We start from the raw sequence: 27,578 nt of genomic DNA, 5'->3' as shown, positions 1-27,578 counted from the left end.
GCGAGTATCCTCAACAATCCAAAACACACCCCTCACGCCCGAATGCAAATCTCAACACACTGATCACTAGAATGCAACGAGTTCCAAACCCAGTGAGTTCAGCTAACGCCAACGATTATCTCCAATCACAGTTAGGATGACTAAGGCCTCTTCTGTATTAAGTATTTTGATTGGTGTAAAAGATTGTAGGATTTCTACCCACAGTAGCTGAACAAAGTAAGCTTCCAAGTTGATCCAGCTGCGGAGAACACCAAATCTTGCGCAGCTGTTACAAAACCAGCTCAAAAGTTCTTCATAAAATAAATCGTAATTAAATGGTTTCTCCCAAAATTCCTGTTTTCGTGCTGCATTTGTCATTGAATTTCAATAAAGTGCGTTATAAGCTGTGCTCCTAGTACTTTCGATCCGATGGTAAAGGAATTTTGGCAATTAGTTAGGGCTCGGCACTACGTATACGACATGTCTGGCGCATGTGTTACAATATTTTGCAGAAGCATAATCCACGTCAGGTGGAACGAGTTTACACGAGCTTGGTAACTAGTTCGCAGCGTAATTGTGGTGCTTGCCACAATTCTTGTAAATAGTTGATCTCTCAGCTCTGAAGTGGTGTGCTAACAAGTACCTCTAATGTACTTGTTAAGTAGTTAGTAGTTAAGTAAGGTAGTTCTGGTCCACCCACCTGTGTTAAGAAGGGTTTGATTAACTTAAGGAGCATACTTTTTACCCTTGGCTGGGTTGGCATGAGGCCTCGATAACAAGTACCTCTAAGGTACTTGTTAACGAAATAACTGGTGGCCGCGGCCGTCTAGGTCATTGACGCCACAGTATGATTGTTAGTGTTATGCTCGTCGGAATATAAGTACCTGTTTGCTTAACAAATAAGTGTGTTTGACAGGCAGTTTCAAACGATCGTATTTTGTTTTTGAGGGATCGAGGATCCATATTGCAGCTAAGCTTACCAGCATACATGTGAGGCCTGGAGCCACGTCTTTGTTACGTGTTCCTGAAGTAGCAATGTTGTAGGCATAGGGCATCTTTTATAAAGATGGGTTGGATTAACTTGAGGAGCCTGCTTTTTACCCTTGGATGGGTTGGCAGGAGGCCTCAGTGAGGTTTGCATGACATGTATGGTCAGGACATACCATGTACCAAGCTTTTTGCTAGAAGATTGTCCTGATGACATGGAGCCTTATGACCAGATGGGAGGAGTCAAGGCTCATGCAACAGGCACTACTTGTGTGAACTCTGATCTCAAAACTTCATCCAGTCAAAAGGTTTTAACTAATATGCTTGTTGTGACATTAAGTATGCAGATAATATTGATTTTGCAAACCACTCAAGATAACAATAATTACAGTTAGAAACCCCCATTTGAGGATAAGCAATGCATAGATGAGGACAATCTTTGCAATGAAAGAAATGAATGTGACCAATAAAAAGCAAAAAGAATGTGGTGCAAGCTAAAATTTGCCCAGATGTCCACCTAGTTGGCATTGGTATTCTCTGGTTGGTTGTCTTGGGCAGTATCAGTGTGCATTATGTGTCATGAAAGTCAGTGGGGTCTTGAAATAAGTGACTTGGTGGCAAAGTAAGACACACAATGTTTTTTATTGTATCTTTTTGAGAACAACAAAAGCATTCTTATTCTAGAAAGAGGTGTTTCAGCCCCAGCAAATTTTATTCAGCCAACACACTTCCTCTTCTGTGGTTTTTCATCAACTTTCTACATACAGAGCTTTAAACTCAGAATGCAGAAAGTTGAGGAGACTCTTCTGGTTCTTCCCATCTTCAATTTATGTGAGGCAAATTAAGCTTGTGCACACAAGCTGTGCCTTAGGCACCTGTGCTGTCTGGCAGGTGTGGTCTGCTGTGACATGATGTGTATGCTGTGTAAGCAGACCATCTACCCATCTGCCCTGTGACAGAGCACTCCAGCTTTTGCATGCTGGCAGCCATCTATGTGGTCATACACCAGATTAAATTTTGGGGACTCAATATATTTGGCCACTTGATGGCATGGTTTCCATGTTGGGCTGTTGTTCCATCAGCAAATCAGTCAGTTTTCTTTACCAGAACAGATATTGTGTGTAAAGAAGTAGAAATACCAGTTCTATGATGCTGATGCTTCACAATGATATTTAAATTCATAGCTTTTCCTTTGTTGCTTGCAGGAGCTGTGCCAGGAACTCATCATGATTCACAGCCTGTTTATCATAAACAAAGGTGGTGACGTGTTCCTGGAGAAGCACTGGAAGTCTGTGATCCACCGCTCTGTATGTGACTACTTCTTTGATGCTCAGGCCAAGGCAGATGACCCTGTTGATGTGCCACCAGTGAGTATTTCTGTTAGTCACACAAATGTAGCTGAAAATGCACATCCAAAAATTTATCATGATAATTTTAGTCATAAGCAGAGAGCAATTTGTATGCCTTGGCTCCTGTAACTACACCATTTTCCATATGTGTTAAGTCAGATGCATTAATCACTACACTTTAAGCCTCCTCAGTCTGTGCCTTGAGCCCAGTTAGTGGACTGGTAGCAGTACACCACTGAATCATCCTGCTGGGGGCCCCTGCTCAGCAGTGTGACCTTATGTACAGGACAATGTAGGCCATGTCCCTGAACTTGTAGTGCAAATGTGTGCTGCAACCAGGGCACCGACCCTGTCTGGCTTTAACACGCATTCAAGTGATGTGGCATCAGGACAGGTTGGATTGCTAGTCTGTTAATGCTAATTGGGGACTGGGGCTTCAACAACCTTATCAAGAAAATGTCATTCATGCATTGTCGTCGGCCCGCCGCCAGCCCCCGCCTGAGCCCTCCCTCTGGTGTGACCGCGGCGCCTCTGCCTCCAGGTGATCACAACACCGCACCACTATCTGATCAGCGTATTCAGAGGTGGCCTCTACTTCGTGAGCGTGTGCACCTCAGAGGTGGTGCCGCTGTTCGTGGTGGAGTTCCTACACCGCGTGGTCGACACGTTCCAGGAATACTTTGGCGACTGCTCCGAGTCGCTCATCAAGGAGCACTATGTGGTCAGTCAGTCGTCAGGAAACATCAGACGGTCTGTCTGTCACTCACCTCGGAACGCTATACATTCTGTTTCCAGGCTGTCACCGAGTCTGGTACATCACGTCTGCCCAACTTTGTTTGGTCTTTACATTAGCAGAAGGCTGCATCGGGTAACATGATTAGGCATCACACGGCATGCATCAGAGCAGCAGGCGCAGATCCTCTGGCTGTCGCGCGACGTCACATGCCGTCGCTTCACGATCGGGCCCCTTACGAGGCGGGTGATTGAGGAACGTGTGGGGTCAACAGGACTCTGATCTGGACGAGCGGAGACTGCCTGACAGCTAGCCCAATTCTGGCAGACGTAGCCGATTCGGTTCTAATAGAGATGAGTAGGCGTATCGGGGTGGACAAGTCTCCCTTCAAAAACAGAAAACTGTTTCCGCCCGGGCTCGAACCGGGGACCTTCCGCGTGTGAAGCGGACGTGACAACCACTACACTACGGAAACGTTAGGAGCCGCGGCAGGACAGTGGCCGGACGGTTGCTTAAAAATATTAGATGGCCAGTTGGCTTCCCACCGGGTCCCATCAATTCCATCCCTTCCTGTTTGGGACCTAACTCGCCGAGATCTGGCCTGCATCTGGGACCCCAATTCCGCGGATCTAGTCTGGCCTATCCTGATCAGACCCATGCCTGCACGTCCGATCATCCAGCATGTCTGGGTGGTCTGACCTGACCCTGACCTTGACCCAGCCAGAGCCGAATCTGATCGCCGCTGACCCGTGCCTGATCCGTGGTCTCGGGTGAGCGTCAACACGCGAGAGGTCAGCAAGGTCAGCGAAAGTGACAAGGTGTGGCTACCGGTCGCCCGTGCCCTGCAGGGCCGATCTCGCCACCCACCCCCACCCCCACCCTCGCTGACCCCGCGCCGCCCGCCAGGTGGTGTACGAGCTGCTGGACGAGATGCTGGATAACGGCTTCCCTCTGGCCACCGAGTCCAACATCCTGCAGGAGCTGATCCGGCCGCCTAACGTGCTGCGTACCATCGCCAACACGGTGACGGGCCGCTCCAACGTGTCGGCCGTGCTGCCGTCCGGCCAGCTCTCCAACGTGCCCTGGCGCCGCTCCGCCGTCAAGTACACCAACAACGAGGCCTACTTCGACGTGGTCGAGGAGGTGCGTCTAGTGCCACGTCCGCCCACTGCCGCTGACTTGAGGGCGTGACGCGCCCTCCTCAGGCTCGGGTGGGCAGGTCAAAACCGCCGCGGCCGTGCACGTGCCTAGGCGTGGATGGCGACCCTCGCCGGTTCAGTGGCTCTGTGCGGGCTGTTTGTCCGTACCGATTCATTGTCGGCTGTGTGGAGCGATCTGAGTGCGTAGCCTTGCAGGACGTCTCTCAGTCGTGACCGTACAGAGCGTCTATCTGTCGTCTTCAGGACGTCCTGTCATGACCTTACATGGCGTCTCTCTGCAGTTTTGCGTTACGTGGCCACCCCGTCGTACAGCCATCACACGACAAGAGCAGAGGTTCATAGAAATCATGAGGCTTAGAAAACTGGCCTTTGCTGCCTTTTTTAGAATGTTACGATACTTTGTGTGAGGGAGTGTGGTGGGTCTGAAGCCCAGCATGTGACACCAAGGCGGACGTGGCGGTGAGTGACGAGTCCTCCCAAAGAGACACGAGGCTCCACATACACCATGTCTATGGACAGGTGGACGCGATCGTGGACAGGTCGGGCAGCACAGTGTTCGCCGAGATCCAGGGCCACATCGACTGCAGCGTCAAGCTGAGTGGCATGCCCGACCTCACCATGACCTTCATCAACCCGCGCCTCTTCGACGACCTCAGCTTCCACCCGTGTGTGCGCTTCAAGCGCTGGGAGGCCGAGCGGCTGCTCTCCTTCATACCACCAGGTACTGCCGACGGGACGCCGCTGCCCAGATCACGGCTCCGGCCTGCGCGACACGGCCATCGGGTGGGGCTGCTGGGGGTGCAGCTGCTGTGGGTGGAGCTGCTGTGAGTAGAGCTTCTGTGAGTGGAGCTGCTGTGGGTGGAGCTGCTGTGGGTGGATCTGCTCTGGGTAGAGCTGCTGTGGATAGAGCTGTTGTGGGTAGAGCTGTTGTGGGAGAGCCGCTGTGGGTGGAGCTGTTGTGGGATATCTGCTGTGGGTGGAGCTGCTGTGGATAAAACTGTTGTGGGTGGAGCTGCTGTGGATAAAGCTGTTGTGGGTGGAGCTGTTGTGGATGGAGCTGTTGTGGATGGAGCTGCTGTGGGTGGAGCTGCTGTGAGTGGAGCTACTGTGGGTGGAGCTGTTGTGGACAGAACTGTTGTGGGTGGGGCTGTTGTGGGTGGAGCTGCTGTGGGTAATAAGCCACCTGTGCTGCACTGTCGCGCATTTTGCCAAGCTTGCTCAAACGTGGAAAAGGACGTAAACATCCAGGTTGTCCTAGTCTGGTTCGGGTAGGAATCTCCGTTTAACGGAGGTAACTGGGAAGGGGCGAGACAATGTGTTCGGCTGGATCCTTGCACGTTCTGCTGAGACGCATTATCGAGACTCGCCACTCCTTCACTACACGCGGCTGCCCCGCATGACCCGTCCCCTGTCCGGCAGATGGCACGTTCCGGCTGATGTCGTACCACATCGGCACGCAGTCGGTGGTGGCCGTGCCGCTGTACGTGCGGCACACCATCTCGTTCAAGGCGCCCGGCTCCGGCGGCGGCCGGCTCGACCTCACCGTCGGCCCCAAGCAGACCATGGGGCGCACCGTCGAGAACGTCCTGCTGGAGATCAACATGCCCAAGGAGGTGAGCGGCTGGCGGGGATGGCCATCGTGCTTGTGATGACGACTATGTGTCTTCCCTGCAGTTGTACTAAGCTTCAGCAATGGCTGACACTCCGGCTTGGCACCGTTTGGTGAGCCTGGGCCGTCTGTCACCGCTTCGCCTGTGCGTGAGCGTGACGTGACGTAACGTGACGGAAGCGGGACGTGACGTGACGTGTGTGGAGCGTGCTGAGCCCTCTCGACTCTGCCTCTCCGCGCTGCCGTGACGTTGTAACAGCGGAGTCACGGCGGCACGACTCGCCTCCTCACCGATTCGACGGGCAGGTGCCGGACGGCGGGCCGGCTCCACAGATGACGTCATCAGGCCGCATGCCCGCCCCGCTCTGGACTGTGCGCCGACGCCTGGCGTGACATCAGCTGACCCCCCCCCCCCCCCCCCCCCCCCTGTTCACCGCTGCCGGACTGGCGGCGACACCGCCTGCGGGGCTGATCTCGGACCATTGACCCGTCCCGCAGGCGCTGAACCGCCTGCTGACGCCCTTTGTCGGGTCGCTTGACTCCCCGTCTGCCGGCGTCAGCCGACGCCCGTGTGCCACCGGCAGGTGCTGAATCGCCTGCTGACGCCCTTTGCCGGCGTTGTTTGACTCCCCGTCTGCCGGCGTCAGCTGACGCCCGTGTGCCGCCGGCAGGTGCTGAACTGCCTGCTGACGCCGTCGCAGGGCCGCTACACGTTTGACCCGGTGTCGCGGCTGCTGAGCTGGGAGGTGGGCCGCGTCGAGCAGGCCAAGCTGCCCAACCTGCGCGGCAACCTCAGCCTGCAGACGGGCGTCCCGCCGCCCGACGTCAACCCCGCCATCAACCTCAAGTGCGTGGCGCTGCCCGTCCCCCGACACCAACCCCGTCATCAACCTCCAGTGGGTGGCACTGTCTGTCCCCTGACGCCCACCCCATTATCAACCTTCAATGGGTGTTGGTGACCTTTTCTGACACCAATTTTTCCATTAACCTCAAGTGTGTAATAGTGTCCCTCCCCCCCCCCCCCCGCCTCTCAGGTTAGCTTCGTCATCGACCCCAAGTGGGTGTCGCTGTCTTCCGCATCGGACATTGTCCTGGAATCGGTGCAGTATCTGGATGGCGCCCTGTGCCGGAGCCATCCGCTAGCGCCGGTGTTCACGGTTGATGTCGATCGATGGCCTCCGCACGCGCGTGCGCGGATAAGTAGCCTAGTTTTGGCAGTTACATCTGAAGATGGGCCCGGACTGCAGCAGTTGACGTGCTGTGTTTGACATGGGCGGCCCACAGTTCATCCTTTAGGATATGTAGGAGGTCAATGTAAACTCACAATACCACAATTATGGCTCTCCGGCGGCCGTCACACGAACAATTTGACCTGCCTGGGCGGTTTGCCAAGCCTGAGGCGCTAGACGCTGGGCTTACCGCCGGCCGCTTCGCTGCTTATTGGCCGATCTTGAACAATGAGAGGAGCAACAGACAGGGATCCCCGAGTAGTCGATCCGTAGATTCGTTGTGCCGGCAGTGGGCAGGCTCGTCGCCGTTGACCCCGCGGGAAGCGGCGGCCGCTGTGCGACCCCGCAGTGTCGGCGTCAGCGGACAGTGGGCAGGCTCGTCGCCGTTGACCTCGCGGGGGCGGCGGCGGCTGCTGTGCGACCCCGCAGTGTCGTCGTCGGCGGGCAGTGGGCAGGCTCGTCGCCGTTGACCCCGCGGGAAGCGGCGGCCGCTGTGCGACCCCGCAGTGTCGGCGTCAGTGGGCACTGGGCAGGCTCGTCGCCGTTGACCCCGCGGGAAGCGGCGGCCGCTGTGCGACCCCGCCCTGTCGGCGTCAGCGGGCCCCGGTCAGCGTGACCGGCGGGCCGTCCGTCACCGCCCTGCCCTCCTGCCGCCAGGTTCACCATCAACCAGCTGGCCGTCTCCGGGGTCAAGGTCAACCGCCTCGACATGTACGGCGAGAAGTACAAGCCGTTCAAGGGCGTCAAGTACTTAACGCGCGCCGGCCGCTTCCAGGTGCGCACCTAGCCGCCGCGTGCCGACCGGGTCAGAGGTGGGCCGCTGACCCCGGCTGAGTCTCGCCGAGGGTGTCCTGGGCCGTCGCGGGGGTGTCGTCGCAGCGCAGCGCACAGGGTCGTCTGACGCCTCCCCGGGGTTGTGGGTCAAGATCCACGGGGCCTGTCTCGACGGCGGTGGAGGTGTGTTGTACCGCGGAGCGTGTCATTGTACCGCGGGGGGCATCCTTGCATCCCGGAGGGTGTCAATGCGTCCCGGATGGCGTCATTGTGTCCCGGAGGGCGTCACTGACCGTCGGCCTTGTGACGAGGACGGATAAAGCGCGGCTTCCGTGTCAGCGTGGTGACGGGTTCTCGCCGGCCTGCGCGGTGTTGGCCCGCGCCTTTGCCGGCTGGGGCGGCGCGGGTCCGCCTCCCGCTGCTGGCCGCCCCCACGCGACCCCGCCGACATCGGTGGCCAGCTGGCGTCCGCGCCGTGCGACCCGGTAACCTCGCGGAGCTGACACCAACAGCTCGGACGGCGCTGGGTGTCGTCACGTGATGGCCGGCTCAGGCCGCGTGCTGTGTGCGGTTCCGGTCACGTGACCCGCGCTGCGGTTTGTTGCCGTTTTACCTTCGCTCGCCCTGATGGTGTAACGCTTTCCGACTAGAGTCTCTGAAGCCTCCGATCAGTGGGGGCGTCACCTGCTGTCAGCTGCCGCTCGTGGCCTCGGCTGGGACGCCGAGGCCGATCCCAGGGCCTGGCAAGGGAGGCTTTGTCGACTGGCGGGCGGCCCGACGGCGGCCTCCCGGCTCCGTGGTGCTCCCCGCGCGCCCACCCTGTATTAATTTGTGGAGGAGATGGCAAGGCGAAGCTCGCCGCTAGGGCCGGCAGCCGGCGGCTGGCCGGTCCGGTGTTCCTATCCGGGCCCGACGCCGCCAGCACCGCCCAGCACCGCCCAACACCGCCTCTGCGCTGGGCGGGCGGCCCGGCGGCTGGCCGGTCCGGCGTTCCCAGCCGAGCCCGACGCCGCCAGCGCCGCCCAGCACCGCCCAACACTGCCTCCGCGCTGGCCAGGCGGCCCGGCGGCTGGCCGGTCCGGTGTTCCCAGCCGGGCCCGACGTCGCCAGCACCGCCCAGCACCGCCCAACACCGCCTCCGCGCTGACCGGGCGGCCCTGCGCCCCTACGGGGTGCGCCGTCTCTGACTGTGTTGGGACATGTACGAAAGAGTGTCTACTGGGAGAATATTGTGTATGGTAGCGATATCGTGCGCATATTTTTGTTATTTACTTGTGCCGAATAGCTCATCATTCCATGAAATACACGGGAATGGTCGATGACGTGTTTGGGATTAACGGCAGGCTGTGGAGCAGGATTGGACCATTTGACCACGCAGTCATGGTCCTCATGATCATGCAGTCAACTGGTCCTGACCGTAAGCTTCACAGCGTTACTCGCGTTTGTCTGTCCGCATCGCATCTCCGCATCGTCCGCTATTTGTGCATGCGGGGAGCACAGATGGTTGAACGTTTCTCAGTCGCATGAACGTCGAACAAAGAGTTCGTAAATACCCAGCTGTACGTGTGTTTTATTTGGACCCACGTCAAAGTACCCACCAAAAACAGTTCATCAGACAGCGAAAACACTTGAGCGCCCCCGGGGAGGAGAACACCAAGTACTGGTAATCTGCCAATCCGCAAGAGCGAGAGAGCACGCAAATATACATATATTTATTCTCCACAATTCTTCAGCGAGTAGGCTTTACACAGGACACGAAAACAAAACTGCGCACCGGAAGGTGACAAATAACGAGGGCAGTGAAACGGGGGTGGGGGATCTCCGGGAATGTGCATCAAACCACACACAGCAAGAACCAACGTCGTCCGCTTCCGGCCGGTACGGACACGGCTGAGTCCGACACATCAGCTACCATCGCTGCGGCGTCATCCGGCCATTCAGGACCAGCTACGTCGCGAGCCGCCGCGGGTCGGAGCACTCGGTACCGCGCCGAACGCCTAATCGACTGCCCCCCACTCCACGGGAGCTTCCACACGAACGGCGAGCAGCACCCCATGGTACCCCAAGCCTACGAAAGGTGCTGGGATCAAGTCTACTCACAAATGACTACAGGAACGATCACCTATCAGATGGCTTCCACTAACAGCAACTAGGTGTCCCCCTCGCGTGCGAGACACATTGCGAGCGCCTGCATCCTGCACAGAGCAGGACTGCCGGGCCGAGCTGCTCGACTCGGCGAGAGTGGGGGAGCCGCGCGGGCATCATTGGCAAGCCAGCAGTCATCTGCCCTGCGCCATCGCCTGCGGGCGCCGCCTGCTCGAGGTAAGCGGTCAGCCAACGACGACGTAGGCGCTGTCAGGGTGCCAATTAAAAACTACTTGGACTAGTCCAGCTCTTATTGCATTCCGTAGCATGCAACCTGCTAAATTGGCACGTTGTCTGTCCGCTCCTCTAGTAAAACGTGCCCTGCGCCGGGTCGACGGGGTGTGACAGAGGACGGCGAGGCCGCCCTTCAGCCAGCCGTCTCCGGGCCGCGTCACTCCCGCCGCACCCGCTGGGGGCCGGGTCACCCATGCCACGAGACGAGGTCTCTCGAGCAGGTCTCCTGTCGGTCTCAGCCTGGTCTACACTCCTACAGGACCAGCGATGGTCCTTCGGCTTCAGAAGCCCATCTTCAATCCACCCCTGCCGACGGCAATGGACCGCTCCGTTCTCCCCGCCGGCGACAGTGGACCGCTCCAGCCACCCCCGCCGGCGACAGTGGAACGCCCCAGCCACCCCCGCCGGCAATAGTGGACCGCTCCAGCCATCCCCCGCCGGCGACCTTGTGCGGCACCTCACTTGCCGTTCGACTGCGGCCCGCCGTTCTGCAGCTCCGCGTCGTGAGTCCCGTTCTGCTGCGCGACTCCGTTCTGCTGCGCCACACCGTTCTGCTGTGCGACTCCATTGGCCTGCTTGGCGGCGGTCTGCGGCGGGCGGCGCGTGGCCGCCTTCTCGTGGTCGCGCGCCACTTCCGCCTGCGCCGGCGTGTCGTCAGTGGTGTAGACGCCGTCCAGGAAGCACCAGGCCAGCTCGGCCACCAGCGAGCGGTCCGGTACACTGGCCGCCATGCCGTACAGTGCCACCTGCCGGACGCCGGAGGAAGCTGTCATGGCCGGAAGCGCGCGCCGGCCACCGATGCCTGCTCCCGTACCCACTCAGACCATTGCGGAGACAGGGGGATGAGATGGGGCCGGAAGCCTCGCGGTCCCCTGCCATGTCAGAACGAGGAGGGGAATATCACGGCGGCAACGCAGGCGCCTGCGGGGCCGGCAGATGGCCGTGGGGGATGAGAAGGGAGAGGGGCAGGACATCTAGACGGCTCTGGTGTTCCACACTATGAGAATGCTAGTGCACATAATATTAGCGCCACCGCACATACTAGGTCCGTCCGATGGGGGCTCACGGCTCGCGGAGGCGTCCACTAGCAGTAGCCGTTAACGATGACTTTCAGTTGAGTTTTCTACCACTGTTACGCAGCGTGAAAGGCGCCCAGACAAACCACAGAGAAAATGACACAATATTTGCTTCAACCATTCAAGGAATAGGTGCAGCTCGACGAGTGGAAGCAGCTGCGTGTAACCACGAGAGGGATAAAAACAAGTCATACAGCAAGATGGCCAGGTTTTTAGCGCTCTGAATACACCGCAGCCGACGTTTCCTGTATGAAGACACCCACCAACGGCAACGGTGTACGGCATCAACAGCTCTGCAATCGTACAAACACAGCAACTGGGACGGCGCCGCACCAGATAAGGCCGCATCACATCACGGGAGAGCCACATATCTACTGATATACCCGGACGGGGACTGGGATGCGGGCCACATCCGAACACAGACAAAGACGTGGCCAAATACGGCGTCCGATCCGCACAAGTGCCTGGAGCACGCGTCATTAACAACGTCATCAGGCCGTGAACCGTCCCGTTATTGGCGCTTGGCCAGCGCCGGTGGCGCCGCCAGCTGGCCGGCACCGGTACTGACGTGTCCGGAGCCGGTGTCCTCGGAGGGCGAGCGCAGGATCTCGGCCGTCAGCTCGCGCAGGTCGGCCACGATGCGCTCCTTGACGCCCGGCTGCGTCTGGCAGTAGGTGACCGCGATGTGGAAGCTGGGGGTGTGGCGCGGCCTCCAGTCAGCCTTCAGTGAGCCGGCACAACTCACAAGCGCATGAGCTCACCGAACTGGGCGGCGGCATCGGCATCAGCACCGGCATCGGCAACCAACTGATGACGCTGAGTCGTGAAAGCACTGAAGTGCACGTGTGGTGACTCATCAACAATGATGCGCCAAAATGACGCAGATGGCGACAGGTTTGCGATCGATAAAGCTTGGAGCTTACCCATGCGAGCCCCATCCCTGCCGCGCTTCAAAGTTAGCCTTCCATCCCCTGGTCAATCCTCCTCGGCTCTCCGCTGGCTTCGCAAGAACGTACACGGCGCCCAAGAGCTTACCAAAGGGGATCTGCGGGACCACGAGCTCACCAGGGCGGGTTCTGTAGGGCGTTGAAGTTCCAGCCGCGCTTGCCCATGGCGTCAGAGAGCCGGTAGATGTTGAATTGGTCCGAAGCGAAAGCCACCACACTCACGTCCGAAGAGCCCTGGATCCGCAGGCCCGGGATCTGGCGACATCTGTGGGCCGGATCGGACACTGGGTACTACTGTCGGCCGAGAGATGGCCGCTCACAGCACGAGGAGAGCCCCGGCGACGCGAAGGTTGGTTACAGAAGGAAGCCAGGGGTAGAAGGACGCTTACGTGAACAAGACATCGATTACAGCTGATATAAGGCCATCATGGTATCGAACGACCCCTGGAACGAATGAATTGCTATTTAATGTCCCCCACTTGGAGGTCCTCCACTTCTAGACCAGCTACACAGCGCACTCCACGGACGGATCCACCGCCTAGCGCCAAATAAGCACGGAAAGAGACGAGAGCGGTGAGAGGAGGAACGCAGAATAGGGGCCACGCGCGTCGGTGCGACAGCACAATACAATAGCTGTGTACCATGCGAGGGGTCAGCAGTCATGTTTCAGCGTGTGGTATAGGCCTGGTTGCGCCACGAAACCCCACCACAGCATCTCCTGAGTTCAGAACCCCTTCGAAACCATGTCGGCACTTAGCGACACGGGCCGCGCGCAGCGCCACCAGGACCCGCACCAGAATCGCCAGCCTTCGCTCTTCCGGGGACTACGCATCAGTCGGGGCTCCAGCCCGGGGCCTTTCATCGAGACACAGCGCGGTCGCCTCCCCATCCCTGCCCTAAATCACGTGCAATCGACTTGTGGGGCCAGCGATCGTCGCACTCCTATTGGTGCCCGGGCGCTGCCCACCCACGTGGCATACCCTCGCTCCCGCTCGATGCCGCACGGGATCCAGTCCCTGCTGCTCGAAACAGCGGTTGACCTACTCACTCTCGCTCGATGTAGCGGGTGGTCTCGATGATCTTCCTGGTGGACTCGACGTAGCCCTCGCGGCCGTAGAACATGAGTGCAGCCCAGCAGGCGGCGATCACCGCTGTAACACAGCACAGCACAGCGGACTGAGGGCCGGGGCGGGCAGCCGGCGCGCGCGCTGGCCGCCGGCCGTCGGTACACACCAGCAGACGCGCCACAGTGAGCACCACATCACTTATCATGAGGGCGGACCTCGGCGCCAGGTCATGCACCGAAACATCACGAACGCACGAGGTGCGGCCCCAGAGACAGCGACAGAAACGGGGACGGAGCGGAGCGGGGCGATGATAGGAGTTGGAGTCGGAGACGGAGACGGAAATCGAGTGAAGCGGGGCGAAGAACAGAGACGAAGACGGAGCGGGGCGAAGGACGGAGACGGTGGCGGAGAGGGAAATGGAGTGGAGCGGGGCAACGATAGGACACGGAGGCAGAGACGGAAACAGAGACGGAAAGACGGACGGAGACGGGGACGGAAACGCAGTGGAGCGGAGCGACGAACGGAGACGGAGACGGGGACGGAGACGGAGACAGAGACAGAGACAGAGACAGAGACAGAGACAGAGACAGAGACAGAGACAGAGACGGAGACGGAGACGGAGACGGAGACGGAGACGGAGACGGAGACGGAGACGGAGACGGAGACGGAGACGGAGACGGAGACGGAGACGGAGACGGAGACGGAGACGGAGACGGAGACGGAGACGGAGACGGAGACGGAGACAGAGACAGAGACGGAGACGGAGACGGAGACGGAGACGGAGACGGAGACGGAGACGGAGACGGAGACGGAGACGGAGACGGAGACGGAGACGGAGACGGAGACGGAGACGGAGTGGAGTGGAGCGGGGCGACGGACGAAGACCAAGACGGTGACGGAGACGGAGACGGAGACGGAGACGGAGACGGAGACGGAGACGGAGACGGAGTGGAGCGGGGTGACGATAGGACACGGAGGCAGAGACGGAAACGGAGGCGGGACGGAGCGGAGCGACGGACGGAGACGGAGACGGAAACGCAGTGGAGCGGAGCGACGGCGACCTCGTCAAATTCAGAACGGTCACTCTATCCTAAATTTCAATGCATAGTGTGCTATCATAAATTACCGTGTGAGTTATCTTCAGTCCCATTGCAGATAGAGGAGGAGGAAGTGCCGCCAATGATCTGGAGGAAGGGGTCAGGTGTGTGACCTACCTCCGGCCCGGCTGCCGGCCATGGAGGGGGAGGGGAGTGACCTACCTCCGGCCTGGCTGCCGGCCATGGAGGGGGAGGGGAGTGACCTACCTCCGGCCTGGCTGCCGGCCATGGCGGGGGGGGGAGGGAGTGACCTACCTCCGGCCCGGCTGCCGGCCATGGAGGGGCTGGCGTAGATGCCGCCCGGCCAGTCGGGCTGCACGAAGTACTGGAAGTGACGCAGCCGCTGACTGGCGTACAGAACCACCGACGAGCCCTTCGGCGCGAACCCGTACTGCCGGCACGGCCCCGCAGGGTCAGCAGATGGCGGCCGGGTGTGGGGCAGCCCGCGCCGGCGACTGCGCCGACACGGACCGGCCGCCTATGGGCAGCCCGCGCCGGCGACCGCGACGACACGGACCGGCCGCCTATGGGCAGCCCGCGCCGGCGACCGCGCCGACACGGACCGGCCGCCTGTGGGCAGCCCGCGCCGGCGACCGCGCCGACACGGACCGGCCGCCTGTGGGCAGCCCGCGCCGGCGACCGCGCCGACACGGACCGGCCGCCTGTGGGCAGCCCGCGCCGGCGACTGCGCCGATACTGACTGGACGGGTACGTCACGGTGTCGGCTCACTGGGTACGCTGGTCAGCGCGTGTCGTCAAATAGGCCCCGCCTCTACGGATTCAACCCCACACGTGCCGCCACAGTCCGTTTCGCACCGCTCGTGCCCGCCCGTCGCCGCGCTGACCCAGCGTGCCGCCGTCGGCCGGTGCTCGTCCCTGCCCGTCGCCGCGCTGACCCAGCGTGCCGCCGTCGGCCGGCGCTCGTCCCTGCCCGTCGCCGCGCTGACCCAGCGTGCCGCCGTCGGCCGGCGCTCGTCCCCGCCCGTCGCCGCGCTGACCCAGCGTGCCGCCGTCGGCCGGCGCTCGTCCCTGCCCGTCGCCGCGCTGACCCAGCGTGCCGCCGTCGGCCGGCGCTCGTCCCCGCCCGTCGCCGCGCTGACCCAGCGTGCCGCCGTCGGCCGGCGCTCGTCCCCACCCGTCGCCGCGCTGACCCAGCGTGCCGCCCTCGGTCGGTGCTCGTCCCCGCCCGTCGCCGCGCTGACCCAGCGTGCCGCCGTCGGCCGGCGCTCGTCTCCGCCCGTCGCCGCGCTGACCCAGCGTGCCGCCCTCGGTCGGTGCTCGTCCCGCCCCGGCCGGCCCGGCCGCTCACCTTATGCGTGTCGGCCGAGATGCTGGTGACGCCCGGCACGCGGAAGTCGAACGGCACCACCGGGTAGCCGGCCTCGGCCATGAACGGCACCAGGAAGCCGCCCAGGCACGAGTCCACGTGCACCGGGATGTTGTACCTGCGACGCGGCCACACGCGTGAGTGGTCGTCAGCAGACGGTCTGTGTCGGGGACGTCGCTGATTGGTGCAGACCACGCGGCCGTGAGCACCGAAACTGCGCGCTGTTCCGTGCGGGGGTCATCAGCGACAAAGGACGGGCAGAGGGCTGGCTTCAGTTTATGACCTCGCCGTCGCAGCACTCGCAGCACGCAGCTGTCGGGCGCCGCCGACAGCAGAGGTGCTGCCTCTGCAGGAGGCGCGTGGCGACAGCCGACGGGTGTGTGACTCAGGTCTCCAGGGTGCAAGGGGCGGCCGACTGGCGCTGGCAGAGACCAGCCGTCAGCGTATTTAGCTCTGGACGAGGGGGCGGTGCCGAGCACAACATGACGAAATATACCCGGCTTTGACCGTTGGAGCGGAAGACCCGCAAACCTACGGAAACACTGAATCATTGTTCGGTGATGAGTAGCAATGTCCCAATATAATGGGATGAAGCGTAGCACAGAACCACGCAATGTACGCCTGCCGGACTTGGGACTTTTGCCAGAACCAAGCTTATTTACCGGCCAAGGAAAAAAGCGTCCATGCGCACATAGCGACTGTAACGTTACTTGTTTATGCACCACAGCAAGGAAAAGGGAGAGAAAGGGGGAGAAAGCAGGCGATTCTCACCTGACTCCCAGCGCTGCCACGTCTTCAATAGGGTCGATAGTTCCCGTGCGGGAAGGCCGGCGCCGAGCACACCAACTGCCGGAGCGTTCATAATCTTAAGACACACTGTCCAAGTCCAACTCTGGGTTCAGCTACAGCCTGCTGGTCCGACGCCCAGTCGGGCAGTGGCAGGGTATTCCGCACAGCTGGCGCAAGGTTCTATTGGGTTTGGCCGAATGAGGTGCGCTACGAACACATCTGGAGAGGCTTGACATTGAAACAACTGTTCAGCCACCCTTAGGCGTTACCTCAGCCACCATCCGTTCCTTCATGAACAGCCTGTGCCGGCGAGTTCATCAGCATGGTATGGTCTCGGTACATTCGGCCTACACTACGGTCATAATGAGTTATCAGGCCGCGCGTACAGGCCGCGCGCGCAGAGGCTGGCGGCCGTAAATATAATAATTAAGTCACGTGCGGATATCATTGCGTCACGAGTGCCGCGTGTGATATCACGTGACGGCAATGAGTGTCGGCACGTCACAGTTGATATCACTATCGGTTCAAAACCGCACATGGCAGCCGTTCCTGGCGGAAAATCTTCGGCAGTCCGCCGGCCTCGAACCGGCGCTCTCCGCGCCGTGGCTGCGGGGCTCACCATGACTGTGTTGCGGCCGATGCGGCGCCGCATGGCCCGCACGTCCACGCGGCTCGTCTCCGGGTCCACCGGCACGTGGATCAGCTTCATGCGCAGCAGCTGCGCGCCTGCGGTGACGGCAGGCAGCGTCAGCGGGGCAGCGCGCCGGCACCGACGAACGCAGTGGAAGCAGCTGACAATGACGGCAATGACGCATGCGCCGTCCACACACGCAGCAGACCGCGTTACGGCGGAAGAAACAGGTCTTATCATCACTACCCACGCGCTGCCGATCATGACGCCGGTGGAAGCAGCCAACCTGAACAAGAACGGCTCTCAGACAGCGGCAGCATCATCAACACGGTCCAAGCATGCCGAAGTCCTGAACAGCAGCGGCTCTCAGACAGCGGCAGCAGCATCAACACGGTCCGAGCATGCAGAGGTCCTGAACAGCAGCGGCTCTCAGACAGCGGCGGTAGCATCAACACGGTCCATGCTGCCGTGGCATCGGCTGCATCGCAGCAGAGGTCCTGAACAGCAGCGGCTCTCAGACAGCGGCGGTAGCATCAACACGATCCATGCTGCCGTGGCACTGGCTGCATCGCAGCCGAAGTTCCAACAATCTGCTCTGTAAGAGGATGTTCCCTCCACGGCGCCCATTGCTAGACATGAGTAACCGGCATGGAGGACGGCCTCTGCACGCCGCTGACCCCCGCGCCGGCGTCTCGTGTGCACCGCTGGTCTGAGACGGGCGGCGGGCGGCGGGCGGCGGGGCGGCGGGGCGGCGCCAGCTCACCCTTGTCGAAGGCGGCATGCGCCGTGAACGGCACGAGCACCTCGGGCCGGCTGATGCCGCGCTCCTCCCGCGCCAGGTCACGGCACGTCTTCATCGCCATGATGATGCTCTCCGTGCCGCCCGAGGTCACCTGAGGTCAGGTCAGACGGGGCCGCTGTGAGGACAGCGGCGGGAAGACGCGGGAACAGCCAGGGGTCAGACGGGGGTCGGCCGGGTCAGCCGGGTCGCCGGGGGACGACCGGGGTCGACCGTGGTCGGCCGGGGTCACGGGGTCGGCCGGGGGTCGGCCGGGTGTCGGCCGGGGGTCGGCCGGGGGTTGGCCGGGGGTCGGCCGGGGGTCAGCCGGGGGTCGGCCGGAGGTCGGCCGGAGGTCGACCGGGGGATGACCGGAGGTCAGCCGGGGGTCGGCCGGGGGTCGGCCGAGGGTCGGCCAGGGGGTCACGCGCACACTCTCCTCGTCCGTCACCACTCACCGATGTCCGTTGCAGAGCAAAGCTATGATTCCGGGCGAGTCTCCCTTTCCCCCCCCCCCCCCCTCAGACGGTAGCTGAACTTGCCACTGGGGACATTGTCTGAGTCAGACAGAAAAGTATTGGAGACCCGCCCTGTGGTGTCTGGGAAATATTGGCCTCCGAAGCCGCCTAACACATAGTTGTATGTACGTGCAACGCATACGGGCTCGACACCGAGTGTACACGCACAGACACCAGCTGCACACAGCTTTTCAAGGCGAGACCCATTCTGATAGTTATGCATTTGGATCCGACGCGTGTGGGTACTTGACAACATTTCAGACCAGGAAGACCGACAAGAACTAGAGATCAATACATGTAACACGTGACGGTTGCCTAGGCCGTCCGGCACAAAAACGTCGATTCAAGGACAGAGCCGTTTTGACAGGGGCAGTGGGCGTATGGCTGCGCTGACCAGGGTCTGGCCCGTGGCCCCTGCCGCGTCACCAGTCAATACGCCGTTCAGGGTCCTCGCGTCGAGTCCCAAGCGTCTGACGTCGCTTGTGTGTGGAATAGGGCAATACGGCCGGAATGTTTGCGTGCAAATATTTGGCCAGATGTTTTGCAGGCATGCCTCCGTGTCAGAGTCCTCTCTACCCATGGCTTGACGTCATGACCTCGACTCCACGAGCGCAGTGCAGGGCGGTGGGTGGCGGCGGTCCGTTCATAGTTAACATAAACACACACAATCGCTCGCTCATTCAGACATCAAGGTAGTCAACGCCAACGAAGGCAAAAAGCACGCAGAGCACCGGCTCAGCAAGGCGTCGGCGGCGTTTCTGGTCTGGTCTTATGTCCCCTCCGCACCTGACGTACAGAGTCATGTGACCCTTTGTGGAGGAGGGAAGGGGGGGGGGGGGCACATCTAGCCACACCCCAGCACCGTGGGGGGCACGCTCGCTGATACCCAAGTTCGGTGAGGTGCACACCTACATACCCCAGCCCCGCGGGGTGCGGACCACCACACCCCAGCCTGGTGGGGTGCAGACCAGCCCCCAGGCCGTGGAGTGGCGAGCGGCTGGCGCGCGCCGATAGCGGTATCGCTCCGCCCTGTCCGCCACAGGCCAACTGTACGCGCGAGCTCACCACGGAGGTCCAGAGTCCGCCACTGCCACTCTCCCAGCGTAGCGTCCTAGCACGGCTTGTGCAAACGCCGGCAGCCTGAGGACGCTCGTAAGTCTCAAGTACGCAACGCTAGACGCCGTGTGGGGCGTAAAGCCTGCCCGAGATTGCCCTGATACCAGCAGCGAGCCTTCTGGGCCTCGAAGCTCCCGGTCAGATCCTACAGGACGGCGGCGCGGCTGGCCCGCCGGGTCAGAGCGTAGAGCCAGCCGCGTCCACAGGTTATGACCAGTCTATTCACCAGGATGGCTGGCAGTATGCCAAGACGCCCAGCAGAGGCGTTCTGTCTGGGAGAGCACGCCAGCGGAGGCACCGCCATTAAATGCTCGGTTAAGCTGTGTATAGCTGAGACATGGGGAGACGAGGAGCTAAACGCCGAGTGCTCGGTTGAGCTGTATATCACTGATACGTGGGAGACGAAGAGCTAAACGCCGAGTGTTCGGTTGAGCTACGTATAGCTGAGACATGGGGAGACGAGGAGTTAAACGCCGAGAGCTTCGCTGAGCTGTATATAACTGATACATGGGAGACGAAGAGTTAAACGCCGAGTGCTCCGTTGAGCTGTGTATTACTGAGGCATGGGGAGCCCAGGAGCTAAACGCCGAGTGCTCCGTTGAGCTGTGTATTACTGAGGCATGGGGAGCCCAGGAGCTTAACACTGAGTGCTCCGTTGAGCTATGTATTACTGAGGCATGGGGAGTCCAGGAGCTTAACACTGAGTGCTCCGTTGAGCTGCGTATTACTGAGGCATGGGGAGCCCAGGAGCTTAACACTGAGTGCTCCGTTGAGCTGTGTATTACTGAGGCATGGGGAGCCCAGGAGCTTGACACTGAGTGCTTCGTTGAGCTGTGTATTACTGAGCCATGGGGAGCCCAGGAGCTTAACACCGAGTGCTCCGTTGAGCTGTGCATAACTAAGGAGCCGTGGAGGTAGTCACCACCGTGCCGTCCGTGATGCCCACACGCAGCCGGAGACAGCGGCTGGTAATGGCCACAGCGGAGACCGATAGTAGCAACGAGTAAAACGCGTCGGAGCTCCCAGGTGAGGACCGTGTGCCGATATGCTATGCAACCAGGTGCAGCGCTGCTGCTGCGGCCAGAGCGATGCGGTGGTGGCGTTCTGACGATAACGTCGTTGGTGTTCTGACGATAATGCCGGTAACGTTATGACGACAATGGCGTTGGTGTTCTGGCGACAATGCCGGTAACGTTATGACGATTATGTCGGTGGTGTTCTGGCGATAATGTCGGTGGTGTTCTGACGACGGTGTCAGTGGTTTTTTGGCGATTATGTCCGTGGCGTTCTGTCGGTGGTGTTCTGACAACAATAACACGGGTGACGACGACTATGAAGTGGGAGCCCAAAGCCACGACGGGGCAGCAACAGGACTTCAGTGCCCCGGGCAGACAGGCGAAGGACAGGCCGACCCGCGGGCTCCCGGAGACCAGCCCGGACCACACAAGACCAGACCAAGCCAGACCCGACGGGGCGAGGACGTACCGAGCCGCAGGAGTCGGGTCCGCCGTGGAACAGGCCGCAACACATCCGCACCACCTCCGCCTCCATCTTCCGGACCCCTGAAAAGGCAGCGGGCACCGGTGACCAGGCGCTCCGAGCGCCGCTTGTCAGCAGCCGGGGGAGGGGGGGGGGGGGGGGGGGGCGGGGGTCGCCGCTGGGGCTTTACGACGCGAGTACCGAGTATCGAGACGATCAGGTTTCCATCAGCGCGCAGACAACTGCAAGCACACCCGGAGCCAACTCGGGGCGCAGACTCGTGACTGGCAGGCGTCCAAACAGGCAACACATTATCACAGCTCTCCCGAAGAGTTTGCCTCAACCACAGCCTGCAAGGCATGCCTCGCGAGAGCTGAGGGCCACTGACCGGGGAACAGGTCCCGTGCTGAGGGTTGGACCGGACCCCAGGTCACCGACCGCGCCCCGAGTGACCTGGTGACCACTGACCGGGGAACAGGTCCCGTGCTGAGGGTTGGACCGGACCCCAGGTCACCGACCGCGTCCCGAGTGACCTGGTGACCACTGACCGGGGAACACGTCCGGATGCAGCGGGTCGGACCGGACCCCAGGTCACCGACCGCGACCCGAGTGACCTGGTGACCACTGACCGGGGAACACGTCCGGGTGCAGTGGGTTGGACCAGGCGGCCAGGCCGTACACCTGGGTCATCAGCTTGGTCAGCTGCTCCTCGCCGTTGTAGACGGTGCCCGACAGTCGGCCCTCGCCGTACGAGTACTTGCCTGTGAGCGGGGGCACGGCTGGGGTCAGCGAGGTCAGGGCGCGGCGGCGGCCGACACCGGCCGGTGACTCCCCGCGCCGCGCGTGGGCGCCAAGGTCGCCGTGCGCCATAACACTGCGTGATAGGGTCGGTCACTGAGATAGGGTCGGTCGCACCAGACGTACCGACCAAACACAGCATCATCGCGTCATCAAACAAGATCTCACGGAACGCCCGCGCCGCGAGCTAACAGCAGCAGCGCGCGCAGTCGAACTGCGCGACGCCAACTGCGCGCCGCGCCCTACTGGGAATCAGGCCGACGCCCACGGCGCGAGCAACAGCACCCGCGCGCACAGCCGAACTGCGCAACGGCAGCTGTGCGCCGCGGCCTGCCGGGAATCAGACCGACACGCGCGGTGGAGAAGTACGCAGCTGCACTGCCGTCAGAGTCGACGCGGCCTCATCATCAGCCGCTCCGCTGGCACGCTCGCCAGCACACGGCAGGGGAAGGCGGCACCAGCGTCATGTTCCGACGTATGTGTTATCGTCACGCAGGTCCCTGTCGCAGCAAGTCAATGCTAGTTGGGGACGGGCGTGTCCGGCACGGCGGCAGCGACAGCGGCCGGCTGTGCGGCGCCCTACCGAGCTCGCAGTACTTCTTGGCCTGGCGCAGAATGTGTTCGGCGTCGCTGCCGGTGGCCGGCAGCTGGCGGATGTATGGGATGCCCTCGTTCATGCGGGTCATGTCGGCGCTGATCTCGGACTGCATGCGCAGCGTCTGCCGCCGCACAGGGCACCTCCGTCACAGAAGAACACCGACACGGGCACCTCCGCGACAGGAGAACACCGACACGGGCACCTCCACCACAGGAGAACACTGGCACGGATACCTCGGCCACAGAAAAGCACCGACACGGGCACCTCGACCACAGGAGAACACCGACACGGGCACCTCGACCACAGGAGAGCATTGACACGGGCACCTCCGCTACAGGAGAACACCGACACGGGCACCTCGGCCACAGGAGAGCACCGGCACGGGCACCTCCGCCACAGGAGAACACCGACACGGGCACCTCGGCCACAGGAGAGCACCGGCACGGGCACCTCCGCAACAGGAGAACACCGACACGGGCACCTCCACCACAGGAGAACACTGGCACGGATACCTCGGCCACAGAAAAGCACCGACACGGGCACCTCCGCCACAGGAGAACACCGACACGGGCACCTCCGCTACAGGAGAACACCGGCACGGGCACCTCCGCTACAGGAGAACACCGGCACGGGCACCTCCGCCACAGGAGAACACTGGCACGGATACCTCGGCCACAGAAAAGTACCGACACGGGCACCTCCGCCACAGAACACCGACACGGACACCTCCGCCCCAGGAGAACACCGACACGGACACCTCCGCTACAGGAGAGCACCGACACGGGCACCTCGACCACAGGAGAACACCGACACGGGCACCTCGACCACAGGAGAGCATTGACAAGGGCACCTCCGCCACGCGATGAGCACCGCGCGGACGCCTGGACGATCATCCAGGCGCAGAATGGGCGTCTCCGTGTAAAAAGACGTAGAACCCATGCATAGAACCAGTAGAGCCATTACGACTACAGAAGCAGCTGTACTTAATCGCTAGAATACGCGAACCCACACCAGAACAGCAATGCGGAATACATGTCGCCCGCTACGAATGAATGTGATATGACACGTACCACACTGGGCTGATGGGCTGTCCGCCCTATCACTACAACAGATTGTTCCACCATCAACAGAACAGATTGTTCCACCATCCCGAACCCAGCAGCGACGCCGTATCAGTCCGCCGGGTCCTCACCGCCGCCCAGAGCCGGCCGGCCGGGGGCCTGCACCAGGCCGGGCGGGGGCCTGCACCAGGCCGGCGGGGGACTGCACCAGGCCGGGCGGGGAACTGCACCCGGCCGGGCGGGGGACTGCCCCCAGCCGGCCGAGGGATTGCACCCGGCCGGCCGGAGGACTGCCTCCGGCCGGGCGGGGGACTGCACCAGGCCGGGCGGCGGACTGCACCAGGCCGACCGGGGGACTGCACCAGGCCGGCCGGTGACGGCCCCGATGCTGGCCTCACCTCCTGCTCGATCCGCCTCCGCACGGGGGGCAGCAGACGTACTAGCCGGAACACGCGCTTCATCAGCCGCTCCGACACGCCTGGAACGGGACAGCGTCAGGTCAGCTCAGGTTACCTCAGGACATGCCAGGTCACCTCAGGACACTAACGTTGGGAGGTAACCACGGCACGAACTGCCCTGTGCAACTTACGTTAACCTTACCCTGACCTAATGAGCCCGTCCAGTGGTTATGCAATCGATGAGAGAGCCTGACTGGCCAGTTTTTGAGGAAGCACATAGGAGCATCGTGGCAACGCAGCGAACCGAGGGTGGACTGGTCGTACCACCTCACAAAACGGCCCCACAAAAACAGCTGATAACATTCCGGTAATAAGTGGTGCCACGGCCACGGCTCAGTCCGGCTCGAACAACAGTACATATTGACTCAGTGTGTGGGATAACGAACGAAAAACACGACTCATGCGCCGCTGCAGTGCTGCCCAACACAACGACCTAATGCACCCCTCATCAATGAAAGACGTCACATTAATCCATTATCAATGAACAAACTACCGATGTCAGCACCATGCTATCGCATCACCACGCCAGAGACTCCTTCAATGTCACCAGTCCCTCCCACGTCTCTGTCCCACTGGCGTCCGGCCCAGCCGGGCCCTGTGACCCCGACCCATGACGTCACGGGTCACTGACCGTCCTCGTGGTGCAGCTGGCCCCAGAGCCAGGCGAGTGTGAGCGTGGCCCCGGCTGTGCCGGCCACCACCTTCCACGGCTCGCGGTCGGCCAGCAGCTCGTTGACCTGCGTCCGCACCAGGTCACACGAAGCGCGCACCGTCTCCATGGCGAGCAGTGCCGGTCTGAAGTGGAGACGGACAGGTCAGCAGCGGCCTGAGGTGAAGACGGACAGGTCAGCAGCGGTCTGAGGTGGAGACGGACAGGTCAGCAGCGGTCTGAGGTGGAGACGGACAGTCAGCAGCGGTCTGAGGTGGAGACGGACAGCTCAGCAGCGGCCTGAGGTGGAGACGGACAGGTCAGCAGCCGTCTGAGGTGGAGACGGACAGCTCAGCAGCGGCCTGAGGTGGAGACGGACAGGTCAGCAGCGGTCTGAGGTGGAGACGGACAGGTCAGCAGCGGTCTAAGGTGGAGACGGACAGGTCAGCAGCGGCCTGGGGTGAAGACGGACAGGTTAGCAGCGGTCTGAGGTAGAGACGGACAGGTCAGCACCGGTCTGAGGTGGAGACGGACAGGTCAGCAGGCGGTCTGAGGTGGAGACGGACAGGTCAGCAGCGGTCTGAGGTGGAGACGGACAGCTCAGCAGCGGTCTGAAGTGGAGACGGACAGGTCAGCAGCGGTCTGAGGTGGAGACGGACAGGTCAGCAGCGGTCTGAGGTGGAGACGGACATATCAGCAGCGGTCGCAGGAGGTCGGGTCAGGTGCCGCCGCCTCGGGTCACGGTCGTTTCAAACGGGGCACGGTTTGGCTGGGCGGAGAGGGGGTGGCGTTGCGTAATGCGGGTTCATTTAGTTTTTGGCAAACCGCGCAGACGTTCTCCTGACGAGTTGCAGACTTTTCTGCAGATATGCAGAGAGGAGAAAACAAATAAGTTAACACCATAAAGACAATAGAGACGGGAGCTAACGGCAGGCACCCCCACAACACCACCGCCGTGCTGGGGCGCACCAGCGCTACACATCTGGCCTCAACAGACGCCTGTCCAGGAGAGAACGGACAGAAACCGTCCACTTAGCACCACCAGCACGTCTCAACGACCTCAACGAGCCGAGCCACAGTCGCCCACAAAAACCCCGGCCCCGCCAGAGAGCTCATCGGGGTCAATTCCAGCCCGATGGCGCGCCAAGCGGCGTCAGCAGCGCGCGCCGAGCGCGTTTTTACATTCGAAATCGACACGTGATTGGTTGAGCCTGGGCCCCCCACAGCTGTGCGGGCAGGAACACCTGAGAAACCGGGCGGTGCTGGGATTCACGGCCTCGGCGCCTGCCATACCTATGACGTCATGCCGGGAGGATACGGCCCTCGTGCCGACCTGGGCAACATGCGGCGGCAAGCAGCGTTAGGTGAATCAGCGCTTCCGCCACAGACGAGGTCTTTGTCTGGTTGCGGTCAAATCCTTACAGTCAGACACTTTGCTCTCGCCGTGGTTTCGGTTCCGCCCCAGTTTGCTGAAGCGTTAACTTGCGACAGTAAAGAACTTCAACAAACGGCTTTATATGGACAAAATGGACAAAAAATAACTGTGAAACGACGCGCACGAAAAGAGCAAACACGAGGGTTTATTGATCCACGCCTTAAAGTTCGTGTAAAGTAGCGCGATTGTCGTTTCTGAAAAGGAGCCCTGATGGCCATTGAGTACTTACAGGCCAGAACAAACGGACACGGCGTGCTTGCAGCGCAAGCCTGGCACGGTCGTGCTGTTGATTTGTCGCCAGTGTTTGAAGCTTTACTCTTTCAGAAGCGATTGAGCGTCGGCGGGCGTTCCCCGGCCGACAGCGGGGCTGGAATTCCTGGCCGCGTCAAGCTTCCGTTTACGTCACTGCACTGGCATGCCCGGCTGTTCATTGAAACTTGGTTGCTAAACTAAAGCCTTTAAGCCTGACTGAGGTCACGGTTGTGAATACCTATTCGTACATTACGAGCTGACCATACGAGTACCACGGGTCACGCCAGAGTTCACGCCTCACGCAGCCATGAAGTGTCAGCGGAGAGTTCGTGTGAAGCGTTTGGAGCACAGCTGTTCACCAAATAAATGAAGTGAACAAGAAGTAAGCATTTGCAGCACTCCAATCCCAAACCGCCGACTCTGCTGCTGTTTGCCCACCCGCGACATTGCCAGTCACCAGGCCACTGATCTGATGCAACGGGGAACAAAGGCCAGGACGCGTGCTGCCGAGGCAGATATCAGACGGCCGCACGGCGCCAGGTGCCGCCGGCTGCCCTGACCCAGGCGTCACCGGCGCCGGCTGGCCGCCTAGCCGCTCACCTCTCTCCGTCGGATCGTTTCTCCGCCGGCCAGTGCTGGCCCGCGGCAAGCGTGTGGTCGCGCCTGGCGCGCCGTCTCGACTAGCGCACCTCGGCGCAGCCGGGCGGCGCGGACACTATCGACACCGGCCGGCCTCCGCACAGGGCTGAGGTCGACCGGGACGGGCGCACGCAGCGCCGCCCGACGCCGGCGGCCGGGGAGAGACGGCCCGCAGACGACAGACGGGAGACGGCCCGCACACGGGAGACGAGAGACGGAAGACGACAGACGGGAGACGGGGGGGGGGGGGGTGGGAGACGGGAGACGGGAGACGGGAGACGGCGTGCAGACCGCAGCCGACCCAGGGACGGGAGACGGCGTGCAGACCGCAGACGGCCCAGAGACGGGAGACGGCCTGCAGACCACAGCCGGCCCAGAGACGGGAGACGGCCTGCAGACCACAGCCGGCCCAGAGACGGGAGACGGCCTGCAGACCGCAGCCGGCCCGGAGACGGGAGACGGCCTGCAGACCAAAGCCGGCCCAGAGACGGGAGACGGCTTGCAGACCACAGCCGGCCCAGAGACGGGAGACGGCCTGCAGGCCGCAGCCGGCCCAGAGACGGGAGACGGCCTGCAGACCGCAGCCGACCCAGAGACGGGAGACATCCGGGGACAACGGCAGGCGGGCCCGACGTCCTGGCCCCAGTTAAGAGAGGTCAAAACG

The 27,578-nt window shown here is 61.4% G+C and overlaps 2 protein-coding genes and 1 non-coding gene across 8 annotated transcripts; 1 reads left to right on the top strand and 2 right to left on the bottom strand.

Annotated features, from left to right (window-relative positions):
* Positions 1–504: 504 nt before the first annotated feature.
* On the top strand, positions 505–8,764 carry cm (AP-3 complex subunit carmine). Of its 6 annotated transcripts, none has more exons than XM_037228173.1 (8): positions 505–533; positions 2,172–2,333; positions 2,857–3,036; positions 3,955–4,191; positions 4,728–4,929; positions 5,628–5,821; positions 6,489–6,664; positions 7,704–8,764. In XM_037228173.1, exons 2-8 carry the CDS (start codon positions 2,193–2,195, stop codon positions 7,831–7,833), a joined length of 1,260 nt encoding a protein of 419 aa, XP_037084068.1. In that variant the 5' UTR covers positions 505–533; positions 2,172–2,192; the 3' UTR covers positions 7,834–8,764. The 6 variants fall into 6 exon arrangements, with proteins under 6 accessions (XP_037084068.1, XP_037084067.1, XP_037084072.1 ...); XM_037228172.1 differs by lacking the exon at positions 505–533 and adding an exon at positions 541–576; XM_037228177.1 differs by lacking the exon at positions 505–533 and adding an exon at positions 551–629.
* TRNAV-CAC (transfer RNA valine (anticodon CAC)) lies at positions 3,451–3,523 on the bottom strand. The gene has a single exon. It is a non-coding gene; the product is annotated as a tRNA-Val (tRNA).
* A 602-nt stretch (positions 8,765–9,366) lies between the features above and the next one.
* Positions 9,367–26,943, bottom strand: Sply (Sphingosine-1-phosphate lyase). Its single transcript, XM_037228320.1, is given in 16 exon segments — positions 9,367–10,945; positions 11,844–11,967; positions 12,341–12,487; positions 13,271–13,373; positions 14,642–14,777; positions 15,696–15,831; positions 16,485–16,528; positions 16,530–16,559; positions 17,122–17,228; positions 17,897–18,026; positions 21,031–21,107; positions 21,654–21,785; positions 22,406–22,541; positions 23,880–23,959; positions 24,571–24,734; positions 26,876–26,943. Coding segments are annotated over 15 exon segments (1,818 nt in total). The 5' UTR covers positions 24,719–24,734; positions 26,876–26,943; the 3' UTR covers positions 9,367–10,657.
* Positions 26,944–27,578: the final 635 nt, after the last annotated feature.

The sequence above is a fragment of the Pollicipes pollicipes genome, unplaced genomic scaffold, assembly GCF_011947565.3.
Source record: "Pollicipes pollicipes isolate AB1234 unplaced genomic scaffold, Ppol_2.1 Scaffold_6052;HRSCAF=7182_pilon_pilon_pilon, whole genome shotgun sequence".
NCBI lineage: Eukaryota > Metazoa > Arthropoda > Thecostraca > Pollicipedomorpha > Pollicipedidae > Pollicipes > Pollicipes pollicipes.
The sequence above is the reverse complement of the archived record's forward strand: the minus strand, read 5'-3'. Positions and strand labels throughout refer to the sequence as shown.

What these genes read in the sequence shown, in the direction of transcription:
- cm (XM_037228173.1), top strand. Translation starts at nt 2,193, where the DNA reads ATGATTCACAGCCTGTTTATCATAAACAAAGGTGGTGACGTGTTCCTG. An exon ending in ACTTCGACGTGGTCGAGGAG is followed by an intron (nt 4,192 to 4,727) that starts GTGCGTCTAGTG and finishes GTCTATGGACAG; the next exon opens with GTGGACGCGATCGTGGACAG. An exon ending in GCTCTCCTTCATACCACCAG is followed by an intron (nt 4,930 to 5,627) that starts GTACTGCCGACG and finishes CCTGTCCGGCAG; the next exon opens with ATGGCACGTTCCGGCTGATG.